The 27,539-nt window shown below is 43.7% G+C and overlaps 1 protein-coding gene across 1 annotated transcript; it reads right to left on the bottom strand.

Moving 5' to 3' along the window:
- Window positions 1-174: 174 nt before the first annotated feature.
- pde9aa (phosphodiesterase 9aa) lies at window positions 175-25,804 on the bottom strand. The gene is made up of 19 exons (XM_030112568.1): window positions 25,703-25,804; window positions 19,329-19,399; window positions 18,963-19,040; window positions 15,530-15,573; window positions 13,855-13,909; window positions 9,734-9,804; window positions 4,952-5,036; window positions 4,162-4,222; window positions 3,540-3,614; window positions 3,213-3,299; window positions 2,978-3,082; window positions 2,339-2,421; window positions 1,981-2,137; window positions 1,599-1,712; window positions 1,347-1,451; window positions 1,140-1,268; window positions 774-869; window positions 619-683; window positions 175-532 (listed from the first exon to the last, which is right to left on the bottom strand). Exons 1-18 carry the CDS (start codon window positions 25,763-25,765, stop codon window positions 633-635), a joined length of 1,530 nt encoding a protein of 509 aa, XP_029968428.1. The 5' UTR covers window positions 25,766-25,804; the 3' UTR covers window positions 175-532; window positions 619-632.
- Window positions 25,805-27,539: the final 1,735 nt, after the last annotated feature.

The raw sequence follows: 27,539 nt of genomic DNA, 5'->3' as shown, positions 1-27,539 counted from the left end.
GGATCCCACTGAATCTCTACTGGTCCTGATGAAAACCAGCAGCAGAGCCTCAGGTCCTCACTGCTCTGAAGGCTCAGTCTGCGGCTGTAAACACACTCGCTCTGTATTCTGCACTGAACAAGGAAAGAGGTGAGTCCAGGAGTTTGGTAATTAAAGTAATCTCTTTAATTTTTTTTTGTAGGAAAGAACAAACGTGACTAAAAATCTGTACAATTTGTAAAAAACCCACACACTAAAAATTTAAACAAAAAAAAAAAAAAAGGAAAAAAACCGTTTCAAGGTACAAATCCAAATATTGTTGACTGTGCGGTACAAATGCTGAAATCCCTGATGAAGACTTTGGATTGTCTTGTGTGGTCACGGAGACCTTCAGTGGTCTGTAACGCCGCCTCAAAACACACAACGCCTTTGTCCTGCGACGCCCTGGAAATCTACAGAACACACTGCGCAGGTTCTCTGCCGGCTCTCGGAGGGTGGAGCGCCACTCCGGCTCCCTCTGTGGTCACAGTGCTTCACTCTGACTCTACTTCCACTGAAACACACACACCATTCATCAGGAACGCTGTGGAATCTGCTCCGTGAACCTCGCCGCCTGCCGGCGCAGCCGTTCAGTCCCACCTTTTCCAAACCCTTTACTTCTTCTTCCCTCCCATGGTCAAGTTTTCGCTCTTCTTCTTCTGCACCTGAGGGGAGCGAAAACACGCCCGTTACCGAGCGTCTGCGCCGAGGAGCACGTCTGGATTTATTCACTCGCGCGCGGAAACTCTCCCAACCTCATTCATGGCGTCGTCGATCTGCTTGAGCTCCTCGTATCGGTCTCTTGACTCTCGGAGCGGCTGCACCATCGCCTCTTCGATCTGTGGGAACAGCTGGTGCACACACACACACACACACACACACACACACACACACACACACACACACACACACACACACAGACTCGATTATCTCTGTGAACCCAGAAGTCGCTGTGTGTGAAGTCAGCAGACAGATGAACAGTGAGCAGGGCATCTGTGAAAGCTCACACCTTTGATCTTGAAGGAATCGGTCCCTCGACACACACACACACACACACACACACACACACACACACACAGAGCTCGGTTTTTACACATCGGGGCAGGAAAGTGTGTCCTTACCTTCATCACAGTTTCAAACATGGGGATGAGGACGAATTTGATGAAGCCGATCTGGGCGGTGGGCTTCGTGACCTTTTCTCTGTCCATGAACGGAGCCACGGGAAGACCCTCACACTTCTCTCTGTCACTCTGACACACACACACACACAGTGGTTTGAATAACAGCTGCTCCAGGCTTGTGTGCAGAAGGCAGGTTGTGATGCCCACCTGCATGAAGTACTCCTCCAGCAGACAGTCCACCCAGGGCTCGGCCACCTCCATGGGACGCACCTCGTTGGAAATGTCACAGCACTTGATGAGAACCATCTTCAGCTGCAAACCAGCACACATCACACACTTCAGATCAGTGGGGTGCTGACCATTTCTGCGTAAAAGCATCCAATCGTGTGAGTGTGTGGCGTCTGCATTTGAGAACAGTTGAGGACGGCATGAAGTGTGTGTTCAGTGAGGCGCGCTCACACAGGTGACGTGCTCCTCGTCTGAGTAGTCGAAGCTGTCCACTTTCTGCTTGAAGGAGTCGAGGATCTCTCCATGTCGCGCCATGTCCGTGGCCAGGATCAGCGTGATGGTTCCCTGTGACGGAAACACAGAGCAGACAAGCTGAGGAGGGCTGAGTGTGTGTGTTCCTCCTCCCAGTGTGTGTCGTCTGAGTCAGTCATGAAATGAAACTCTTGTACAGTGATCAGTGTCTTTGACACCAAGAAGAAAGAGAAGAAAACATATTGGTTCCTGGCGTGGGAATGATATCACTGTAAAGACCTCCAGGTGGATGTATTGTCCTCCGTACACCTGATCCACAACAACAACAAGCTTTCAGTTCTCGTCCTCAGGCAGGACCCACCTGTCTGATCTGCTTGAAGGCCTCAGGATCGAAGTTGGCGAAGATGTTGCAGTCTGGCTGGGAGAAGATCTGGAAGGCCACGGCACAGTGATGGTTCTCCAGAGGGGAGATGTCGTTGTAGCGAACGGCCAGCTCGGTCCTGGCATTCACCTGATACCTGGAGGAGGGAGAGACAGAGAGAGAGGGAGGAGTGAAGGTCAGGACAGGTATAAGAGAGGCAAACGCTCATGAGGACAGATGTAGAGTGACATGAGATCGGAGGACGGAAAAGATTCCCAGGATAAGGAAATTAATTTTTAAAGGAGCAGACATGGAGTGAAGGAGCAGAGACAGAAAGAAGACATGCTGTCCATCTTACGTGTTATTGAACCCAGGGTGATCGAGGTCATGACACACAGCAGCAGTCATGAGGATTAGGATGTCCACCTGAGTGAACTTCTCCTGCAGACAGACACACAGATCATTTAATAACTGCATCAGAATCAGAATCGCAGTTATTGTCACTAAAGAAGCGAAACTGAAAAAAACAGTTTTCACTGTGAAACATGGTTGAGGCTGCGGTGAAGACTTTCACAGCATGTGGGCCTCAGGCGGTTTGTTCCGGTTCTTAATACCCGACATCTTCTTCCAGAGGGTCGGGGGAGAACAGTTAAGTGAGTGGGTGTGCACGTGCATGTGCGCGTGTGTAGTTGTTAGTAAACAGCATCTCCAGATGTTTCGTAATTAGTCATTAAGGCCTGTGATAATCACATCTCCAGCGAAAGGTTGTCCCTGACAACAGACAGAGGGAAGACTCTTCCTGCTCCTCTTCATCCTTCATGCTTCACTCCCAGGAGCTCTCGCTCGTCTCTTTCACTGCAGGTTTTCTCAGCGTGCATGTGTGTGAGGTTGTGTGCATGTGTGTTGGGCTGTGGGAAACGTGACGGAATACGGAGGAGCACGGTGGATGCTGAATGTCACTGAAGACTACAGTTTGAATCAGAAACCGCGGGATTACCTGTAGGTTGCACAGGCAGATCATGCTGTACATCATCTGAGTGACACAGAAGCAGTGGCGGAAGTTGTGGAAGGGATTGTTCCTGTAGTTGTCATGAATGCACAGCTACAGAAAAAGAGAGAGAGAAAACCACTTTCAGCCACAGAAATCTTCGCAACAGAAGAAGGAACCTGAATGTTTCCTCCGAAGGAACCAGTTCAGTTGTTGTGACTGAGATTTGTGTCCGGCGTCTCACCAGCCATCTCTTGAGCGTGATGGGGTTGATGTTGAAGTCTTTGACCAACCGCAGGTCGTGGTACATGTGTTCCAGACAGGTCAGCATCTGGAGGAACAGAGCAGGAGGGGGGTATTTCATTGTATTTTGCACAAAAACTTGCAGTATTTTGTAGAAATGCTTGTAAATTGACAGAAACACTCTCTTTAGCTGAAACGTTTGGATTGTTATCGCTGAATCACTGGATCAAGCCGGCCTGCACAGCCGCTTTAAGCTGAACGAGTCTCAGTGTGTTTTGTCTGGTGCTGGAGCTCAATAAATACAAAGAAAAGACTGAATGACTCTCACCTCATTGGGTTCCCACTGCCAGGCATCGAACGCAGGGAGTCTGAGAGCTTCTACGGTCTCCTTAGATAGATGGTACTGATTTGGACCATCGCAGGGAGGGCAGAGAGAGGACAGAGGGCAGAGAGGGCACAGAGAGTGGAGTAGAATAGAATAGAAAATACCTTATGAATTAAATCCTGTTACAGCATTGTTCCACACAGAGTATAATTAATAGAGTACAATGCTAAAATACAGCAGGAACATAAACAGTCGCGATGATGGTGGGGGGAGAACTGAGACCAACAGCGATCAGCTCAGTGTCTGGGCAGCATGGCTAATGTCACATGGCTAATGAGTTATTAACGAGCGATTAGCCTGGGTGCAATCCTGATCAGCCCAGACTGTCTGAAAACCGGCGATGGTCACATCGCAGTGAAATCAGAGTGCAGCAATATCTCAGTGAAGCTGATCACTTCCATCAACTCGTCGATCTAGTTCGCCAGTGATTTAATGTTCCCTCATGAAGACAGATGGGAGACGAGGGTTGAAGCTCATTTTTTCCTCAAGTCTGCGTTGTAGCTTGCAGCTGTTATAAAAGCATGCATTGTGTGCACGTGTACTGGATCAGATAAGAGGGTCTCACCTTAGGATAGGAAGGAACGTCTCTACGAGGAGTCAGCTTCTTATTGTCTTCCAGGAAATTGCTGAAAAGAAAAAAAGGAAACACTTGAGGCTTCAAAAAATAAAAAATAAATACATTTCTGTTTCTCATACTTAAAGATTATCTCAGAAATAAAGAAACTGTTTCGAGCACTTGTAGATATTTATCACAGGAAATTCTAAGGAGTGATAAAACTTGCAAGATGAGGAATCATTCTGAGGTTTGTTTCTGTCTCTGGTCATAAATGAGCACAAAGAATTTCTAAAGCTTTCACAGCTTGTCTTTAAATAGCTCTGAAGGATTTAAAAACTCCAATTATATTGTGGATTTTAATTTTTATTGTATGTAATTAGATGTTTTTGTCATTTTGTTTTGATTGTAACTTCTCTCATTTTGAGGAGATCTATCTTTTTTATCCATTTTATTGGCCTGTTTCTTCTTTTGATCTCTTCATCATGGCAGGGGAGCTGCAGAGTCGACGCCATAATTCTGCATCTTCAGCGTGAAATAAGTAACAGAGTAAAGTGTTTACGTAGCTGAACTAATAGAGGAGAGAGAGCGGCTAATCAAAGGTCAGTGAGCTTTATATCTCAATGACACTGCAGATCGTCTCGTCTTTATTGAGTTCAGCAGAAAGTATCCCACGAACCATCTCAGCGTCCCTCAATTTAGCCTTAAGTGTTTTTTTCTGCATTATCTGCTGAATCCGTGGTGTTTATGGGACAGTTCAGGAGCCATCAAGGAAAGATGAATTGTGTCTGTGACCTGTCACCTGTTGTTCCTGGACACCATCTCCTCGCGAAGCTTCTTGATGTCGTTGCGACATTTCTCAATCTCCACCACCTTCATGCCCTCCACTGTGAAAATTGAAAAAAACAAAAACGAAAACAAAACAAACCCGGTTAGATGGTGGCAGCTTCAAATCATCCCGTTCCTAGTGACAAGATGTGAGACGCGGCCAATCAGACGGCCCGTCTCTTTCATTTGGTGCCTGAGATGACTCAGTCATAGTTGGCAACATCATTTGCATGTTCTCCAGAGAGTTTACGATATGATTGATCGTATCTCAGCTCATCAGATCATCAAAACAAACACGAGACAGGAGCGTGCCTCCACTCTTCTGATATTACAGTGATAATTTTATTGCAGATGTGAAGTCACTTGATTTTCTTGTCGACAAGCTTATCTCGGGAGCTTATCTCTCTTTGAACATACACCAACAGTGACGAGTGACAATCCTGCACAAACGGCATTGACAGTTGACTTCGGCCAAGCCCCGCCCCCAAATGCAAAAAGCAACCAGTAGCATTCGGCTACCAACTGCCTGGACTCGGACACACGTTCTCAGCTCCGTGAAGAACCGTCAGAGCTGATGAACAATGATGTTCACTGTAAAGCTAAGGGGAGGAGGGGCTTAGCCAAAGGTCAATGGACGATCGAGACGGTTGGATTTTTCTTCTCAGCAGACACAGAGTTGAAAGATAAAATGTGATGAGATTAAAATATCATAAAATATCACTTGTGTTCTATAAATAAAACTTAATCAGAATCTTAAAGTCTTGGTGATTGGAACCATCTTGCTCTGGCAGAAAACGCCGATGCTACAGCAGGAGCAGGGAAAGCTCCGTCAAAGGACCACATTATCCCCTCTCACTACGGTGGGATCAGATCCAGGACCGTGACTCTCTGAACGTCATTAATCAGTGCAGAAGATGGACCCGAGTCCATGTCTGCTTCCACAGCCACGTCCATGCAGATAAGAGGGCAGTCGGGGTCTGAAGACTTTAAAACGGCCTGATATTTGTAGGCTGGAGCGTTCAAATTTAGACCTCAAGCTGCATGCTTGTATAAATAAATTGCACTTTCATTATGCTTAGGATTTGTGGTTCTTCAACTGAAGACATCACACACCAGCAGGAGCATTTCGATGAGGGTTTGCTGCAGTATTGCTTATGTTCTCGATAGAACTCTGAGCATCCACAAGCACAAATGAAAAGTGACACGGAGGAGTCAGATGTATTCCTGTAGGATGTTACCAAACTTATCAGTGAAGTAAATCTGTAAATGCATCTGGATAAAAAAAAAAAAAGGACAAGAAATCACACCACGAGAGCTGATCCGTCACTAAGTCATACTGAGAGGAAAAGAAGACCAAAGATTCAGAAAAAAGGTTTTAAGATTTTATCATAAATTAAAGTCCATAATAAAAGTCGAAGCTGAGGAGATACCTCTAACCACAACAACGGCAACAACAGCAGCAGCAGCAACTCCTCTTCAAACATGTTAATGACAGAATCATTCTATTGTCCTGAACTCTATTGTGATCTGAACACATTTTTAACATTGAGCATTCACGCAGGCGTCATCTACAGTGTATATAATAGATCTGCTTCCGTGTGTGTGTGTGTGTGTGTGTGTGTGTGTCTTGCTCTGCTTTTATAAATCCACCTCTGCCTCCTCAAACACAACAGCTCTCCAGTTTCCATCAGAAAAGGTGACCATGGTGACCGAAGTGATGACAGGATGGAGATGTGTGTGGGCGCCACGGTGTTGCTATAGCAGCCAGGTATCCAAGTAATCTGCATGCTTGTGTGAAGTCACTGTGCAGTGCGGAGAAAGTCCGTCGCCATGAGGCAACTCAACGTGCTCAAACACGAGAGTGCTCAGGATGCTCACAGACATTTTCATTTGCAGAGTTTGAAACCTCGGACAGGAAACAGCTCAGACAGCTGCCACAAAACAAAGCAGCACAACACTGTTCATCAAGAAATCAGCGGAAACTCCACAATATGAACTTAAGATTGTATCATACAGTCCACTGCTAGATGTGCAAGAACAGACTTATAACGGCTCTAAATTGTGTTTTGCTGCACTTCTGAAATAAATATTTAAATAAGTGACGTTTTGTACTTAAGCATCAGGAACTACAATAATATAAACACTAGTTTTTACTCCCATTTTTCATAAGCTGAACTCAAAAATCTAAGATCCATGTACACAAAAGGCCTATTTCTTTTTAAATATAGTGACATGATACATGAACATGCATGAAATATAGATACATGGTGTGGTATTATTACGAAACTGGCGCGTGACCAGTGCAAGCTATATGACCAAAAGAACTGTTTTCAGGATTTTCTACCACATAGCACTTGTCTGCAGCTGTAAAACATGATAATTAAGAAAACAAATATCTTAACAAAAAAAAAAAGAAAAAGAAAAGCTATGCATACAAAAACTGAGGTTTAAATTTAAATTAGATATACTTCATTACCTTTTTAACTTTTGTGGCCATTTTTAGCATTGTTCCTCTTCTTTCATGTGTTTCCCATTTAGCTGTTTGCGACATATTAGCATTTTTTCCCCCCTTTTTTTCTTGATGTTTTCATTTTTGCTGTTTTTAGCCAGGAGATTAGACCAGTTTTGAAAACCAGTGTGGAGCAAAAATGAAGCAAAAAGGAAAACAAAATGTTTATTTGCATTCCATAATCTGAAAGCTTGACGGAGCCGCTGCAGAGGAGCTGAGGAGCCACATGGGGCTGCAGAGCTGCAGGCTGAACACAACTGCCATAAGGACTGAGAGAAAATGAGTAGTAATTCTCAGATTGTTAGTTACAACAATTAAAAGCTTTTCTCCATGTACCACTAGAGGGAGCTGATGGAGCTGGAGAATCACTGCTGAAAAAAACTCCTCACCACAGATTATCTTATACAGATTATTTGAGTGTGCAAAAACACATTCATCCTACAGACTAATGATTTTTTTCTTTGGAAATTATTTTAGTTTTTTGTTTTTTTATATATTATTTGTTGGTTTGTGGGAAAGACAAAGTTATTTCACTTGAATGGACTCAGAGCTGCAACATGAAAAACCTAAACAGAAGAACGGCAGCCCTGTTTAACTCAAACCATCTGGCCACATTTTTTTTTTTTTTTGTAGTAATTATACATCTGATCTTCTAATCCTGATAATTACATGTGGTTATGTTGACATTCAGTGACGTGGTTGTAAATAAGGTCTGTTCAGTGTTTGACTGTTAAAAGCGACGCAGCGAGCCGAACTCTAACAGAAGACACGGACAGCTCTTCTGTCACAGTTACCATGGCAACATGTGAGTTTACGTCCAGATGGGGAGACAGGAAGCTCATCCATCTCAGAACATTACCCTGTCCCTTTTCTGTTCCCTAAAAAAGTCCTTTAATACATCAACAAATAGAGTAGCAACAAATTGGACAGACATTCTGTGATTGTTTTGATTCTCGAGCGCCCATCACTTTAATTTGAGCGGTCGTCTCCTGAACCACTTGGTCTTTCAAATGTATTGATGTGTGAATGTATTTGTTGCTGTAACTGCCTGCTGCAGCTAAGCCAGGTCCCTCTTGCAGAAGAGATTTTCTGTCTCAACGAGGCTTTCACCTGGTTAAATGGAGGATTTGAGGCAGCAGTGTAACCCGTCTGGCTGCAGGTGAGAGGAGCAGCTCCTTCATGCTGAGATGTGAAAGATCTTCACAGGCGCTGCTTTTCTTCAGATGGACCTGCAGCTGAGGATCAGCTTACTAAAGCCGTCCGCTGAGCTCCACTTCACAGGCTGCTCTGATGTTTTGTGGGTTCTTGTGTTTTTCTGCTTTCGGTTCTGGATTTATTATTATTCTTCCTCTGAGAGTTTTTTTAATCTTGTCCAATAAAGATTCCCTGCTGGTTAAAGGCAGGAGCGAACCTGTTAATAATTACAGGATTATTTGACTGCTGAATCACAGTTGCTTCGACATTACGACCGAACGTTCTCTTTAATTGGAGCAAAGCTTGGAAAGGATGTAATGATTGCTGAACAATCACTGATTAAATGTTCTTGTTGTTATTACAATACAAAAAAAAAAAACCACACGCACAGATCTGTGTATATTGTAAAAAGAAAGAAGGCAGACATAGAGCAGAGTCTATTATCAAAACACATCTGATAGCATTTTATAGCTTTTATCTTAAAACAAATTACACATCTAGAGCGAGTGCCAGCTTGGCCTCTGAGGACACGGAGCAGCAGCGGAGCAGGTCCACGGGCTCGCAGCGCTTCGTGCTCTCACTTCATAAAAGTCCATGTCTGTACAGCGGCAAAGATCAGAGGAGAAGCAAAGGACAGCGGTGATGTAACTGTGACACTAATGGAATAATATGTGGTCAATGTTTAATAAGCACTAATAACGGCGCGAGGTCAACAGCCTTCAGGTGTGGAGCTACAACTTATCTAATCATGTTCCCATAAAGTGTGGAGGGACACAAGTTCACCAAACATGCACGTAAGCCATGCAGTTCGTCCCCATTCATACACACCATGACAAGAACACAGGGAACACAAACACACTCGCACACGTCACTTCCAGGCAAACACTGTATCTCTAGCTGACAATTAGGACTATTACCACAAGATATTTCACAAACTCTGATCACGTCAAGGTCCTAAATGTTGATATGAAAGTCGTGATTATTCTGAAACTGAACGATTGGTGCACCATCAGATCCGAGATCAGTGTGCTGCAGCGGTGGGGATGGACTTACACTCCACTCTCTTCTCCAACATGGCTAGACGGTTGGTGACCTCAGTCTTCAGCTCATTGATCTTGAATGCTCTGCGGACAGAAGAGGAGAGATCAGGGCCGCACCACGTAATCTGCAATAAACCCGTCAATATGTCATGACGATACTCTGTGCCGTGGGGATTCCAAAACAGTGCCATAACTCGTCTCTGAGCCAGTTTTAATCACATACAATGACTGAACAGCGCACCATAGCCTCATGCATTCACAGTCCTGTCGGTCTTGTGGAGTTTGTGCATCATGAAGATGAGAAATTTACAGCATATTATGTTCTATTACATAATGTCAAAATAACTCTAAATACCTCGGAACCACTGTTTATCCAACAAACTGAGATTGTTTCCACAAGATGAGAAGATGATGACAGGGGTGTTCAACCTGTGGCTCTGGAGCCACATGTGGCTCTTTGGCCCTTCTGTAGTGGGCAGTTGAAGCTTTCAGAAAATTATACCGACGTGAACTTTTTATCTTGATTTTATTTTATTTCTACACCACATCTCTTGAGAAAAAGGCTTCAAAAATAACTAAAATGAGAAAAATAGATTAAACCATCACAAATTTGAGAAATTACTAAAAACAAAAAAAAAGGTTGAAAATGAAGGGATGAGGGTGAAACATGTTCTACTGTGCAAGTGTAAAAGTGAGCCACGACTGTTAAAAGCTCAAAGGTCAAAAATCGTCTACAAAAAAAGCTAAACATTAAAAGACAGGCGAAACGGCTGAAAACGTAGTGAAACATTTCCCATCCCAAACTGCCACTGAAACGTCATGTCTGCAAATTTTTGTACGTGTATCAAAACTACACATGAAATTTTTTTCAGCTGTGTTAAAAACGTATTGCAGCTCTGCTTTAATTTGAATGGGTGTAAAGCGAATGAAAAAAGGTTCGTTTGGTCAGAAAGGCTGCGGACCGCTGCCTCAGGAGGAGTTCGTCACAGGGGTTTCAGTCGGTGGGGTTTAGAGTATGGGTGTCAGTGACATCTTTTGTGCGTCCTGATGTGCTTCATATCCCGACCAAATTGTGCAGCTGCAGCTGAAATGTCCTGGCCGTAGCAGATGTGACGAATGTTGGAGTCGCTTTGGCAGTAAATGACGCGATTTAACACTTCTGCAGTCGGGTGCAGACGCCACATTTCCACTCACGTGAAGCCCTTCTTCCCGGGGCTGCGGTGTGATTTGATCGCAGTGTTATTCGGAGGTGTTGTCGGCAGCCAGCCCTGCTCGCGGCCGGTGTGCCGTCTGTGACGGGCTGAAGCTGTCTGTGTGGGCATGTGAAGGACGCTGGGTGTGTTCGTCTCACGGAGGAGCTGCAGATGCTCTCCACATGCTGCATCTTGTGAGCACCCTGAAGATCACCAGTGCCACCCCCCTTTAATTCCCCCGGAGGTACGATTAATAGACCATGGAACGATTTTTATGGCCGAGCCATTAATTCACTAATCTAATCAAATGAATGAGAACAATCAGTCCAGTAGGATAAAACAATAACAGGAGGACTGCTGAGTCTGTGGGGTGGACGTGTTATGAAGGTTGTACTGTCCATGTAGGGAATTTAGTGTTCAAGTCAATTCTTTATATTCTATGCTTGCTTTTAAATGTTTTATTTGGACATTTCTTGTCATTTTTAATTGCACCTACAATTCAGCTGCACAATAAAGAGATCTGTCATAACATGAACATCTCCAATGTGAGAAAAGTAGGACAGCTGCAGAGGACAACGTGAACTTTTCTTCACTTCCATCAAGATGAAATATCCCAATGAACCGCATTTTACAGAGCAGCCGTCTCTTTCAGTAGTGCCTGGTTCATCCACTCTCGTAACTGCAGAGTTTTATGTACCGTTTACAGCACCAATCGCAATGGAAGTCGGCGTCTACAATACAACAGGGGGAAAAAAAAAACAAAAAAAACAGCACTTCCCTGCTTGGAAAGCATGAGCTGTAGGGCAAAGAGAAAGAAGTGAAACATGCATTCCACTCTTCTCACAGAAGAATCACATTAAGACAACTCCCCCAAAGCAGCACTGGCATTAAAATCAAACTGGATTTATACTCAATCTACCTTAGAAATCTCCCAAACACCGTCAACAAATCTCGCAAGTCGTTTCAACAAATAGCTCCCCGTCGATGGATGGATACAGGAACAGCCAGTAGACAAGAAGAAGATCTGAACATGTTTGAAGAGGAGTGACAGATTCTCAACGCTGCATTTCAAGGGCAACAAACAGACGAGACACTGTTGTTTAACCTTCAACCGTTCTGCTGCTACGCAGCTCGATCGCAGAGGAAAAGCACCTCCATGCTCCGGTCCCATCAACCCTCCTTTAACAGTCTCTGAGTTTCTGCATTTTCTCTAAATACTCAAAAATGAAATTTGCAGAAAGCAGTATAGTGCACTGGACCCTTTCGCTCAATGAGATCAAAATGTGGAGCTGGAACTTTTCCGGCTCTGGTGCAGGTGGAATTTTACAACCTAAAGGGTTCCATAATACACAGTTTGTCAACAATTTCACATCGGTGTCGGACGTCCAACAACACTGTAATCAAAGCGTATTTCCCCAAATCCAGCCTTGGTCCACAGTTTCAGTCAGGCTTAACGTCCCTCTAGCAAGTTCTACCGAGAACGGACTGTGTCTGTACCTCTGAATGCTAATGAGCCGTGCCCACGCCTCATGCGCTAAATGTTTACTGTGGATTTACAGGAACGCTGACATTCAACCAGTTTGAACCAGATTCTGACCCAGAAGGAGAGGCTCCTGAAGATGCGCCGATAAAAATCTTATGTCTGAATATGTTGCCGGTTTGATGACATGTTGTAAAAGTTACAATCAAGTAGCTCATCTAGCTCCTGCTTAAAGGTGGAGCGGCTTTCTCCACTTCTGGGGTCTCGAACCCGGGCTGGAGTGACACGCTTCACTGTTTGAAAACCACTATGAGGTCCATTTTTGCTTTATCCGTGGTATTTATTCACTTGTAAGCGAATAACACCCCCGTCCTTCAGATCCAAAGCGTCAGTGTAATTACCTGTCTGGAGCAGATCTTTATTCAGATTTCTGTAAAGGATCCATTAAACCTTGCTAGATCAAGAACGGTTCCACGACTTAGATTTTCTTAAATAGTGACAGAGGTTGGTAAATAACAGTGTAACAGTGTTACTCTGGACACCTCTGTTAATCGTTTTACTTTAGATGTTCCTCTGGTGATTCTGATGATTTGGGCCTTCATCAGACAGAAGGTCTAAGGTCAAATAAACTGAATGTTAAAACCACTCAAAGACAAAAAATGTCTCAGCTGACACTCAGTGAGTTATGAGTAATGAAAAAGTTTAAAATGACTACAAAGATGCAGAAGCTGGAAATACAGAAGACGTTTGTCGATTTTCCACCTACATTAAAACTGTAAAATTTTGAAATTTGACTATTGCGTTTTTCTTAATCTTGTGCAGATTTTGAAAACAAAAAAGAAAAGATAATAACGTTTGAAATGTTGCTGTGTGTTTGTAGCAATTTGTACTAAAATGAAGGGAAACAGTTTGAGTAGGAGGAATGAATCAGCTGAACGCTGCAAATCCGTCGGTTTATGCCTTCATTCCACTGCCTGATTTCGATCAAACTGTTCAACACTCCGGCTCGACTCTCGACACTGAAGTCACCTTGTCAGACTCGCTGTTCATAATGTGCGATAAATCAACTATTCAACCTTTCTTTACTTTAAATGAAACATTTGGACCTTCAACTGGAAGATAAGAATCGATTAGAAAGATAGACCGGTGGGTGTAAATGGCACTGATTATTAATATGTTGTTAATGATAAAGTAATATAAAAACACAAATCTGTATTCTTTATGTAATAAATAATAAAATTAAATACTAAAATGTGTTCTTCCGTATAGTTTGGTGAAAGCTTCATGGAGCAAAGTAACAAATAATTTTCAACAATTAAACCATTTAAAACAGGCAGCCTTTTTTAAAAGAAGGATCCAAAAACAATTTATCAGAAAATTTTCAAAAAAGGTGTTTGAGGCAGTAAATCGAACTGAGGATATGAGCAGAAACACGTCGAGAAGGTTCGGCCGTCGACTTACCTTGAAAACTGCTCTGCAACTTGTGTTAGTACATTCTGAAAGAGTTCCTCTTTATCTGAGGAGAGAACAAGCACAAAGCTGTTAGATACACACACACACACACACACACACGCATGCACACGCACGCACGCGCACACAGTAACATGGATGTGGTTACAAACAGAGGTTATGTAAGCTAATCACCGAAGCAGCAGATGACAGAGGTAGAAAAGTGAGAAGAGGAAAATAAAGTGTCCTTTCCTTCACTCCCACCATCAGAGTGTCTACAAATGAGAGAAACGGCTCCTTCTCTCCCGTCAAGGGGAAGCAGCTGCTCAGGAAAATAATGTCCAGAGCAAAGTTCAAAGCCGCAAGAGACAATAAACTGTCAGCTCGGAGAGACTGTAACACAAGGGACGACACTTTCACCTCACTTTTCATGAGTACATAATCCGTGCACGCGCGCGCACACACACACACGCATGACCTTTATTACACAACTAATTAATTAATTAATTACGTTCAGCACTGTAGAAATGGCATAGAAAGAAAATGCAAAAAACAAAACAAACATTTGATCTTACACCCCAGTGTGAACTTATTGTTCATCTGGATCACACCGAAGCAGCAGAGCTTCAGTGGAGAGGAGGCAAAACATCAGCCGCTAACCGAAGTGAGGATGAGGAGTACGAACAATGAGATCACACGTCACCAAGCAATTCAAGTCTTTGTATCGCTTCAATGCCACGGCGAACAGACAGGCAAACTCCAGCTATGGCACATTGAAGGAGAGACGTTAACCTTAATGAAACCACACACACACACACACACACACACACACACACACACACACACACACACACACACACACGCATGCAGAGAACAATACGCTATGAACAATAGTGAGAACACAGATATTCGTTTGAACAGACGCCCGAGTTGGAGTGTTATTACTGTGACTGTCATCTATAAAACTACCAAGTTCCAGGAGAATATGGACATTGCTGTTTTAGTCCATCTACTTGCACATGTGCAGGGGAGCTATTTAATCCACCGCAGTGTGCATGAACATAGCAGAGTTTCTGCAGTCTACACTTTCCTCCATTTCCACGTCGATGGAGTTTGCGCACTTTTAAAAAGTTGTATTTTCAGGGGCTCCGACAGCTTGGCAGCTTGACCAGTAGACCTTTCTTTCATTCCTCTGGAACCTGCTCCTCCCTCCATATCTGGATGCAGAGGTCCATAAGAAGCACCTCCAGCCTCGGTCGTCTCTGAATAGCGTTGCTGCCTTCCCAGTCTTTAAATTCTTTATATAGCACAGCTCTTCATCTCGACGTGTATGATCCACAAACACCTTCTTATCTCTCCTACAGCTCCTCTTCACCTCCTTATCAAGCCTCTGGTGTCTTCAACCAATATGAGCAGTACTCGAGTACTGCAGCAGCGCTGGATTAAACTTCCCACAGCAGTACTGGAGTAAAGAGCAGGTTTGAAAGGCTGCTGTGTGAAATGAAGAGACGTCTAAACCAGCGCTGTTCGTCTGAATGTTCTTGAAAATGAAAAGCTTGACATGCAGTCACTCCACTGGAGCAATGCACTACCGCACCAAGCCAACACTCTGGATAAGACCATGTGCCGTTTTCAAAATCTCATGGTTCTGTCTGAGTGTGTGTCGGATGCGGTCTCTGGAACTCACCTGCTAGTTGCCCACCGGTCAATGGCACTACTCGATAAGGTGACCTTCGAGATTAAGAGAAAACACACACACACACGGAACATGCATTAGAGACAGACATGTCCAAAATGTTGTGAAGGTATTTTCTCATCCGTGTTTGAAGTGCACAATAAACTCTACCGGGTATTTATTGACTGGAGCAGGAAGACTGACACACATTTAACAAGGAAGATAACAGTCAGGCGATGTTTGTCAAATAAAGGTTCAGATTGAAACTGAAGATAAGATAACGAGCTCACACACACACGTACCCATTAACGCGGCCTTCTCGCCGCTTTTTCGAGCACACTGGCAGACTGTAGTGCTCGGCTAGGCCTGAGTCACTTCCAGTAGTGCTGCAGGACTGTGTGGCTGCGACAGATGTTTCATTCTCCAGCGGTTCTGCTGTCCTGACACAGCTTCAGTCACTTTAGTCCAAAGGATAAACACTCTCAGCATCATTTCCACCCAGACATCACAGATCCTCTTTAGCGCCACTCTTCCCCTGCTCATTAGCAGCTGCGAGCCACGTCCTCCTCCTTCGGTGGGTATACTGATGAAGGAAAGCATCTCTGTCTCCATGGAAACTAACATGATTCTGTGAGAGAATAAAACAGCAGCACAGCCCTGCACGTCTGACCAGAGTCAGAGCTGGAAGAGGCTCTAATGAACGATCATACACACAGAAACACGAGGAACGTTTTCACCACATGCAGAAGGAAGCAGACAGCCCACAATTAGCCTCGGGCTCAGGAGAACCGCAGAACAATCCAGAACATCAACATTTCACCATGTCCAGGAGATTGAACCCTGACAGCTCCGTCCTCTGGTCTGAACGGTTTGATCTAGACGGAACTGAAATCTGGACATCCTGAATTAATCCTGACCTCGGTCTTTCTCCCAGTGTGAAACACCTGCGGCTCTGAACAGCGCAAAACTAAAACTGTTCCAACTATGATAAAACATTCAGACACTTTAAAATGCTGATTTTTTTTGTTTTGTTTGTTTATTTCCAAATATAAGATTATTCACAATATATTTGTTCCTCAAAAAGAGATTTTTCTATTCTTTGTACCCATTAAAAGTCAAACACTGATGTTGTATTTCAAACTCTCCTCCAATCGAATGCCACCGCCCAGAGCCGGCCGGCCCATCAGGGCAATGCTGGCAAATGCAAAGGGCACCGTGGCCTACAGGGGGCGCCACAGCATGCTATAACTGGATCAGTGAATCAGAGAAACTACTGCCACTTTCTGAAGGTCATCAAGCAGCTTTAGGAGAAGTTGGACCAAGTGTTTCTGCTTCATCTCACAGGATCGTGGCCAAAGACGCTCTTGTTACACGCCGTCAATCCCACCTCACAATGAGGGGGTCGTCGGTTTGAGTCCAGGCCGGGCTTCTGTGTGCAGACTTAAGATTATTCTTCTTGTGTATGTGTAGATGTTCTCCTGGAACTCCACAGTCCAAATAACACCAAAAAATAATTCCCAAAGTGTGGTCAGGAAAATAAAAGTCTCCAGTTTTTGAAGTTTGTTATGACAATATCCACACAGATACATATCTCTAACAAAATGAAGAAAACTGATAAATCAGCTGGTTAAATTCTGCGTCACTCTTCATTTATCTGACAGATATTCATCTGTTTGGTGTTCAAGTTGATTTTTCGTTGGACTTTAACACTGGACTGAAAGAGGTTCTCTGATCACAGCCACTGGAGAAACATGCAGCTGTGTCTTCAAGACTGAAGTGGATGCTGGGAAATTACAGACCATGACAGGTGTTTTGGGATCAGGAAGCTTAATTAATGCTCATTACCATTAGACCATGTTCATATCAAAGCATTCTGTTTCTGGAATAAATTACAAGATCTGACTATTTTTAAGTGGGCCTTGGTGTTCTTACATTATCGTTGCCATAAAGGACTATAAGCAGCTATATTATAATCTTTTATTATTCCTTTAAATTCAGGGTGAAGTTAGAATTCTGTGAACAAAGCCAGAAGAGACAAAAAAAACCCCCACATTTTTTGGGAGTGTTTTCTGGATAGACCTTATCTTTTTACACGGTGTAAAAAACAGTTTGAGGTTGGTGAGTCGGACAGTGTGTGAGACTGAGTTCGATGAAGAGGTGCTGAAGTTGAGTGGATTTCTGTTCTCAAACAGCCGTGCCTGTTTGCTTAGATGCACTTGAAAAGAACCTCACACAGACAGAAAAGTAAAGGAAGACCAAAAACCAAGCGAAGAAGAGAACATCACCAATGCTCCGCTGACATCATATTGACTGTCTCACATCCATCTGTACACATGACCCACGGATTTCTGTCAAGATGAGCGACAGAACAGACGCGCTGCAGCTCAAACAGGGGCGTCAGGGTCCATGAAAATGTGACACAGTGAAAGCTCTCATGAATAAAGCTATTAAGCGTCACCCTATATTGAAGGTGAAATGCTTCTGGATATGCTTTGAGGGAAAATCACTTTGGCCTCACAAAAGACAGAAACTGCTCTGAGGTCAGTTTGGTCTTTGTTCATCGCCACACACCGAGTCCTGAGCGAATGATGACTTTTCTGGTTGGTATGTGCTTCTTACAGCACAATGAATGTATTGATCAACCTGTTGTATTTGTCATGCAGCAGCTCACAGAGGTAGTTTAACCCAGGGTTGTTCAACCTGTGGCTCTGGAGCCACATGTGATGCTTTACCTAAGTAATTTTTAATCTGTTTCGCATGTGTGTGTGTGTGTATCTGTATTCAATATGGCTGTGTTTCCCCCTCCTCCATCTCTGTGTCAACTATCTTTCCCCATGTGCTCGTCACCCTCCTGTGCTGCTGTGTGTTCCCTATTTAAACCCCTCTCTCCTCCTGTGTGATCCTGGGTCGTCTTGATTGCTCCCACTCTGTCCTCCCGCAGCCTCTTGTGTCTTTTGGATTCCTTCTCGTCTTGCCCCTCTTGCACACATGCCTCAGCAGTGGCAGCAGAGCTTTATACCAACCAATCACCGCCTTTTCTGTGAGGTCGTTACACCAAAATCCCACCTCAGAGAAGAAGAGCGGACATGAGAAAGGCTGGACAGGTGTCACAGGAAACGTGCTGCATTTGTAATTTCATATACGAAAACTCATTTAGTGAGGAAAGAAGCACATCGTTCCTTAGGGAAAATACACGCTGAAATTAAATCAGCAAAATCTTTGATTTGTTTATTTCAGGAAAGGTGATGTCGTGACTGCATGCTGGACTCAACAGAGCAGTCTGGGAAGCAGAGGAGACTGAGTCAGACCTGCACCTCTGAAAGCCTGGCAGGTAAATTAACACAAAGCTGCAATTGACACCGAGAGAGAGCAGGGCCACAGATTCACAGGAGATCACTGGATGTGGAAAATGTTATTGTTGAGTGAATCAGAGGAAACGCACTACCTCTCTGTGTTGTGCGGCATGGTCGGGTCGATGGACACCATGGCTCCGGACGAATCCAGCAGGGACAGATTGGTGTTCCTGTGAACAATAGAGGCTTGTTGCTGGAGAATGCAGGATGATATCAGCACAACATCAGAATCTGCCGATTAACAAACAAAAAACAACAACATCTGCATCAGCAGAACACTATGTTTTTTTTACAATACTATAATTTTTCATTGTGTGATTGTTCTGAGCCAAATAAAAGCTGATATTCATTTGCAATCTGCAGTAAATACTAAAAATCTAAAGCAAGAGTATTAATCTCCATCTAATGCATGTGTGTGTGTGTGTGTGTGTGTGTGTGTGTGTGTTCATGTGTGTTACCTTGGTACACCCAGTGCTGTGCAGAACAGCTCCTTAATGTCACAGGGGCTGCAGAATCTGCTGAAGACCACCTGAGAGAGAACATCACACATGACTGAGGTGGTGCCATGAAACCGTCCCTGATCTCCGTACTGTCATCAAATCCATGCTCGACTACAAAGATGAGATCTCTGCATATTTTCTCAATAATAATTGTCTCTTTTTGTCCATCCTGCTGATGAAGTGGCTTCATTACTGAGGACCGTAATCCTTTTAACCCCTCACAATAAAAAAAAAAAAACAAATCTCCATCAGTGAATGAGTCACATACTTAATCCCTCCCCCCTTCTATTTATGTTGAATATAAGAAGCAAAAAATGGTGAGTAATCACATTACACATTACACTGTGTGATTTTAACTGCCTGTAACTGTGTGGATTGCACGATGAAAACAAGCACAACTTGAAAAGTACATGTGTCCACGTGATTGCGCAAGAATAAAAAGCCCTAAGCGTGCACCACCACCAACCAAGGAAAAGAAACTAGTGAAATGTGAACAGAGCCCTCGCTCTTGTTGCATTCATGTGCTTCAAAAAGAATCCAAAAAAAAAGTTAAAGGAAGAGAATGCAGACATGGCTGTGGCTCAGAAAAGAGGCTGTCTTGTTGCTGCAAAGCATCTTTTGCCATGGTCGTTCAGCAAAAGTGTGAGTCTGATCAGTCCGTCAGTCAGTGCGGTTAGTTAGTAAACGGAGGTTACGGCAGCAGATTTCTAACACTGTCAGAATTCTATCAAAGGCTGTCTTTAATCTCAAGACCATCATGTGATGTAGGACCTCGGATTTAGAGCCAAGAACAAAGGTATCCCCATAAATCTCTGGCAACCGTGGTTTTTCGTCATGGATTAATTTCTCAGCATCACTCTGAAAAGTAAGTCACCTGCTGTTCTGATTATATGGTCGAACTTTTGAGTTCCTAATCCTGCTTCCTGATTGCTGCTGCAGCTCATTAAAAGATGTAAAAGTACATTTGTTGCATTCCTCAAATGGCCTGTTATTCCCCTTACCGCCACTAGGTGGGGCTACACTCGTTCTGTGAAGCTTCAGTTTTGATTAAACAATTTTGCACGTGGCTGTTACGTGGCCCCATAAATCAAACAGTGCAATCCCAATGCTCAGCAGCTTTCTCTGAACAGATGGTGCAGCAGCCGACCTCCCTCCACTCACTTCACCACAACACCACACCGCCCAACATCACACTCTTTAACCCATCAGCACACTGGGAAAACATCTTTCTTGACATCTTTCAGATGTTATTATTCACACGACACAGATCCGCTCGCTGCTCCAGATTCACTTCAGCTTCCATCCTTTTGCTGATAGAAATATAGAAATATAGAAATACATCTCTGTTGTGGTTGTGCGCCGATACATCAGCAGACCTGATCACTGCGATCACAGGAGAGTAACGTCTTCTGGACTATGGACGTCTCAGGAGGACACGTGAAGGGCCGCAACTTCTCCACTCAGGACTGTGATCATCAAGCTGGTTGATGGATATTGTACAACATTGCAAAAAAACAACTGTTTTATTAAATTTAAATTGTAAAGAGTAAAGTTCTTCTTTTATTCAAGTCTGTTTGATCATTGTCATACACACTGAGGAATGGGGAGCTCTATTTTATCATACAAAGAATTTGAATGAGAACAGAGGGAATCTGATGGAACATTTATTTTTTCAAATAACTCAAACTGGCTCCAGTGGGACTCCAGCTAACTATAAACCTAAACTGATCCCCGAAGAAGATGAATCAACTGTCATAACTACAGAACTTTTTCAGCAAGAAAAAGTGAGAAAAAAGGGATCCTGGTCTCTGTGGGGTCCGGCAGGTCACTGTATGAAGAGGTCTGAGAGGCAGAACACACAACTAAACCCTACTGGATCTTCATGCCTGCCGTTCGTGACAACTGAAACCAGCTAAAGGAGAATTGCAAATGTAGCGAGTTCTTTATGATTTAATTGCAAATGCAGTGAGTTCCGGTTGATTTAATTCAACAGAAGTGGAAGTACTGGAAGAGAAGAGGGTCCTCATCCAAGATGTTGCCCCCAGACTCTGGAACCACTTACTCCTGTAGATACCTACGGACGAGTCTGTGGATTCCCTCAAAAAAGACTTAAACACTCCTTTATTCAGGGAGGCTTTTAGCTGAATTTTTCACCAGATAAGTCTATGATATGTGTAACTGTATGGCGCTTTGTGATTTTATCTGTGAAAAACACTATATGAATAAACTTTATATAGAATATTTACTTACTTACTAGATCCATCAAGGTGTCCATTTGAATACTAATAATATTATAGAGTGATACAGAACATCCATCTGTGTTAAACTCATTTTAGGGGCCAGAAACAGCTCAATTAATCCAGACAAAGTGTGTGTGTGTGTGTGTGTGTGTGTGTGTGTGTGTGTGTGTGTGTGTGTGTGTGTGTGTGTGTGTGTGCGTCTGATCATGTCAGCCTGTCACAGGTGGAGCAGACAGACTGACGGAGGTCACCATCACTAACAGTCACACAGCTATTTATATCCCGTCTTCACCAGTAAATCCTCCATGTTTGGAAGATTTTCCTAAAAGTCACAGTGCTCAACTGTGGCTCTGCCTGGACTGGTTTCCTGAGCTTGAAGCTTGAAACAGATATTACCCAGCTTCATTCACTTCACCCTGACACACACACATGCACACGCACACACACACACACACGAGACTGGCGAGCGCTGTTCCGTTTCCACATCAACGGCTGAAACAATCAGCCTCAAATAGGATTACACATGGAAATGACACATCTCGTGAATGGAAATGATGGTGCAACAGTGAAGTGTCTTACGTGATCTGAAATCGGCATATGCAATGAATCCACACTGCAGTGATGAATTTTAATGTGATTATCTCATCCTGCATTAAAGATACTCGCCAGTCCTCAGAGAGGACAGGAGTGAATTCATTAACAAACCCTTCTTTACTATAATTACTTTCCTGCTGCTTTTTATAGCCCCTGGGACAAACCCACAGTGTCCACCATTACTGACAATATGTGACCTGATCCTGACACACTTAACATGAAAACATGCTGGACAGACAGCTGTATAAAAGCTGTTCATAGATAAACTCTACATGTACATCAACTCACAAGCAGGCCAGTTTGATCTGACATGATCGTCTCTAAACAAACTCCCAATGCTCCCTATTTGTTTGGCTGCTAAGACCGGATTCTTGCAAGTATTTCTTCAACAAGACACGAGAAAGTTCAAAACTAGTAAGAAAGATGAGTACAATTTCAACATATTAGAATTCATTCAGCATTATATACACTGCTTCCTGTGGCAAAATGAACTGAAATGGATTTAATTCATGTCCATGTCATATAATGCTCATTAACAGCTGCTATTCACACACACACACACACACACACACACACACACACACACACACACACACAGTCTCGTATTTCTATCCTTGTGGGGACCGTCCATTGACTCCCATTCATGTCTAGCCCCTAACCCTGACCCTTACCCTAACCCTAACCCACACCACAACAAAGCCTAACCCTAAAGAAATGTTTTTGCACTTTTACTTTTTTCAGTAACAACAACATGGTCAAGAAAACACTGTTTCTCCTACTTAGGACCAGAAAAAGGTCCCCACAAGGCACGTCGTTCCACGTTTTGCTATCCTTGTGGGGACATTTGGCCCCAACAAGGATAGAAATACGAGAACACACACACACACACACACACACACACACACACACACACACACACACACACACACACACACACACACACACACACACACCAGTGCAGGAGTTCAGGAGGTCAGAGCGTCCATTAGAAGCAGTTTGGACCTCAGTGTCTTGCTCAAGGACCCTTGACATGTGGACAGATGGGGAATCGAATCTGAAACCTTCTGATGTAGAAATAGTGTTTTTTTAAGGCTATTGCTCTCCCACTGATTCACAGCCACACACAAACTCACAAATTCCTCTCTCTGTCTCTTTCTTTTTCTCTCTCTCATGGTTAAAACAAGAAAACAACTCTGTGTGAACTCAATAAAGAAGAGACATTCGGCAATAAATGCAGAGTGTCAGTGGGACATAAACCTCACTATCTGACCTTTGATTAGCCGCTCTCGCTCTCCTCCACTGGCTCAGCTATGTAAACAAGCTGCTGTACTCTATTACTTACTTCACACTGCAGACACACAGTGCAAACATTTCTAATTATGAGGCAAACTGACTCGCTTCTCTTCGCCCTTCACACTCTGCCTCACGTGTGTGTGTGTGTGTGTGTGTGTTTGTTCTTTGTTTTGTACCAACGCCAGAGCTCTGTAACCTGCAGCTTTGCAGCCACATGTGACTCTACAGTCAAACCGCCTGTAACTTCAGCTGAGAAATGTTGATTCTCCAAAGTATCCTCTTGGTGAGATAACCGGCATTAAATCCAAGTGAAGGAAATACAGCAGTTCCGTTCATTTTCTACGAGTGACAGAATGCAGCTTTAGCTGAAGCTTTGCGATGTGCACAGAAAATACTGAAGAGTTGCAATGAAGATGTGGAACTGATAAAACCACCAGAAACAAACAAGGTAATGCACACTGAATATCCACCTTTGTACAGTGCAGAGTTGAATTTTGTGAAGTGGTGAAGAGGCAGCAGACCTGTGGACTGTCCTCTTCTTTCACACTGACACCGTCAGTTTCACGTCACGGCAATCTGCCGGCCGCAGTGGGAGTTCAGCCCTCGTGGTGAATGCTTTTCAGACTCAACAGTTCTGTGGCCGTGAACTCAGTAAACCCACGGAGAAACTGGATGAAAGTCCTTCAGCGGCAGAGGATATAACCTGCAGACTAACTCCCGGTGAATACCGGAGGCACAGATCAGCTCTGACAGTACTGCTGTTGATGGACATTATTATTTTTCAGAATATGCACTTTTGCAGACGCAGTTTGAAAATTGTTCTGAAACCAAAGTGTAATCAGATTCAGCTTTGATGAGCTGACCTGGGACCTTGACTGGTGGGATCTCTCTATGGATTGTACACGGAGGTACAACCTGGGATGTTTTTACACCAAATATAAGGCATTTTGGACATGGGCCATATGTGCACTACGTTTACAGACTTGAAAGGTTTTTTAAAATATATTTTCCCAAAAATATTTTTGAATAACGTTCATATTTTTATTCATGAATAAAAATATCACATCTTACAGAGTCACACTTTATGATCACATCATGCTTCAACAGTTTCATATTTGACTAAAATAGTTTTAAAGCACACGCATATCTAACAGGTGGGTGTAGAGGGCCCGCAGTGACCACCAGAGGGCACCCAAGAGCATGTGGAATTTAGGATTTTTTTTTTTTTTAATAAAACAAAACAATTCAAACATCTTGAGAGAAAAAGGTGGCATAACTTTCCAAAACAATACGACGTTTACTCTACAGATTTATTTATCCATAGAAGCCGACTTGCTCTTGTGGTTGGTGTGTTTGTTCATTTACTATTTCCACTTCTGCTTCCATTTTGCCTAAAATCAAAATTTGCATCAGGTCCCTCAAAGGCAGCACTGTTCTAAAGACAGTAAATGCAAATGTACGCATTTTGGTTTCAACAATGAATGTTAAAGTAAAATAAACTGTCCATTCAAACTGTCTTTTTTTAAATGAGTTTTTACCGGAATTGGCCAGATATCTGTTTCAAAGATCAGCTGTAGTTTCTCTGAATGAAAGAGTGGAAACAAATGTGTGGAACAATGTGTTGTGCACACTGAGGTGTATATGGAGAACTCAGGTTACTCTTTAACCCGGCAGCTCTGCAGCCTTCAGAAGGATCCAAACTCAGCTGTGAAATACTGCTCTGTGTTCACACTGTCACCACTCACTGTTTACACACCAGAGACAGTGAACACACCGCACTCAATCCCATCCGGTCTGTGGCCGAAATCACCCAAACAACCAGCTCAATCCCACAAAGCCCCTCTGTGGATTACTGGAAAGCAGCTGGCTCTCCATCCATGATGATGGTGATGATGATGATGAAAATGCTGTATAATCTAATCACTTTGCCATTAATCAGACACACACACACACACACACACACACACACACACACACACACACACACACACACACACACACACAGCAGAAACCCCCATAGAGAGGTTCAAACCTCCCTGATGTGACACCACAGAACAAACCACTGCTCCACTGTGTCAGCTTATCAATAACCTCTGACAGAATATCACTTCAAGACTCATTATTATCTTTTTATCTGTGTGTGTGTGTGTGTGTGTGTGTGTGTGTGTGTGTGTGTGTGTGTGTGTGTGTGTGTGTGTGTTTTACCTTCTGAATCCTGCCGTCCACGTCCAGGTAGATGACCCGGTAGGAGGACGAAGCGGAGCCCATCCTCCCCCTGCCGTGTGCCCGACCTCGGTGCGTCGCTGTGCGGGTGCTCCGGGCTCCGTCCCTCCGGGCTCCGTCCCTCCAGTCCTCCGGTCCTCTGAGCCGGTCAAACTCCTGACACCAGTTGAAACGAGCCGACCCGGGCGGGAGTCAGCGGTCCGCCGGCATCTCCAGAGGCACACCGGGGCGGACAGGTGCGGACAGGTGCGGCGTCCTGCGGCTCTGTCCCGCACTCTGTCCCCGCATCTCCTATTAAAGCCTCTGTCCGTGCGCGCCCCCGCACACTTCCTCAGCCCGCGCGCGCTCCCCTCTGACAGGCTCGCTTCCGTCGCACTGACATGCACGTGCTGGCTTCAACGCCTAAAGTCCCCGGAAGGACATATTTAACACGTCTACAACTTTTTAAACACAACATTTTAATGTTTGATTGTTTTCAGCAGTTTGACTGTGATTACTTTCATTTTTTCATCCATTTTCTCAGCAGTTCGGACAGTTTTAGCGGCGTTAGCCACACAGCTCCTCCGTCCATGTCAGCCTTCTAAGTGTCTGTTATTTTGTCCTATTTAGGCTTTTTTTTTTTCTGAGTTGTGGTTTAAAATTAAATATTTATCAGCACCAGATAAAGGAAGCATGCAGGTGACAGATTTTGCCTGGTAAACTACTGAAGTTTGCAATTTTAATGTCAATTTTTGCCCACTCAAGTTGAGAGGTAAGAGCCTCTTGAAAAAAAAAAAAGTTTTCTGTGCAACAAAATAAAATGAAAACGTCAGTAGAGCCAGTGCAGACAGGCTGTAGAGCCATATTTGTGGAGCTCATAATAAAGAGTTATTAAAGCAGTTGTAACATTTCCACCAACCAAGCTCAACATCTTCTGCCTTTATTTCCTACTTGGAGCATGCAGGAGCACACCATCAGACATGGAAGCTTTTCAAAACATACTGAGGCCCAGAAAAGTAAAAAGGGGTGTGTGTGTGTGTCTGTGTCTGTAACAGACTTATGAACAGTTTGTTTTCATCAGAAATAAAAGCAAACAGTCCATGAAGAGGTTGTAAATTCAGCTAGTATCTGTCATTCAGACATAAATTCCTATAATGTAGCAGACGATCAATAGATTGCTTGTATTTTATTATTCATGGGATTTTATGCTAATTATTTCAAGAGAGCTATAAAACCCACTCAAACTTACACCGAGGAGATGGAGTACAGCCTTGCTAAGTAATTGAATTCCACAAACATTTCCAATAATCCAAAGCGCTGATGATTTTACCATGACCGTCTCCCTTCACAGGCTAATTGAGTGTGTGGTTTGGAGATGCTGGTCCCTCCGGATCCTCACATCTGGTCTCAGGAAAGAAGTGGGTCCATTGCTTGGTATCAGTGTATGAACAGGCTCAGCTTTGGGTTCAGCACCATGGAGAGCAGTCATACATGTTTCCCTTTTTTCTCCACATTTTTTTTTTTTTTTTTTTTACTGAATCTCACTCATGCCAAAGAATCACAGACTAAAGTAAACCGTGTCCAGACCAGAGTCACTACTTCACCCAGCTGTGAAACAGGTGAAACACTGTGTGTAAGGAAACTTTTATCCTGTTATCATGTGGATTAGACTTTGACATGCACTGCTGTAGACCAGGTCCACCTTCACATGGGAACTGGATCTTCTGTTAAACTGTTTTAGGAGCACAGCCACATGTTGACCTTCCACATTTTCCAGGTCTCCATGTCCGCCAGTTCTACTGTTGCTGTTGTGAACGGTGAAGCTCAGCACCAAGGCATT

Source organism: Salarias fasciatus, chromosome 16, assembly GCF_902148845.1.
Source record: "Salarias fasciatus chromosome 16, fSalaFa1.1, whole genome shotgun sequence".
NCBI lineage: Eukaryota > Metazoa > Chordata > Actinopteri > Blenniiformes > Blenniidae > Salarias > Salarias fasciatus.
This window is presented reverse-complemented; position numbering and strand designations above follow the sequence as displayed.

What these genes read in the sequence shown, in the direction of transcription:
- pde9aa (XM_030112568.1), bottom strand. Translation starts at nt 25,765, where the DNA reads ATGGGCTCCGCTTCGTCCTCCTACCGGGTCATCTACCTGGACGTGGAC. An exon ending in TGGACGGCAGGATTCAGAAG is followed by an intron (nt 19,400 to 25,702) that starts GTAAAACACACA and finishes GTTCTCTCTCAG; the next exon opens with GTGGTCTTCAGCAGATTCTG. An exon ending in TCACGCTCAAGAGATGGCTG is followed by an intron (nt 3,083 to 3,212) that starts GTGAGACGCCGG and finishes CTTTTTCTGTAG; the next exon opens with CTGTGCATTCATGACAACTA.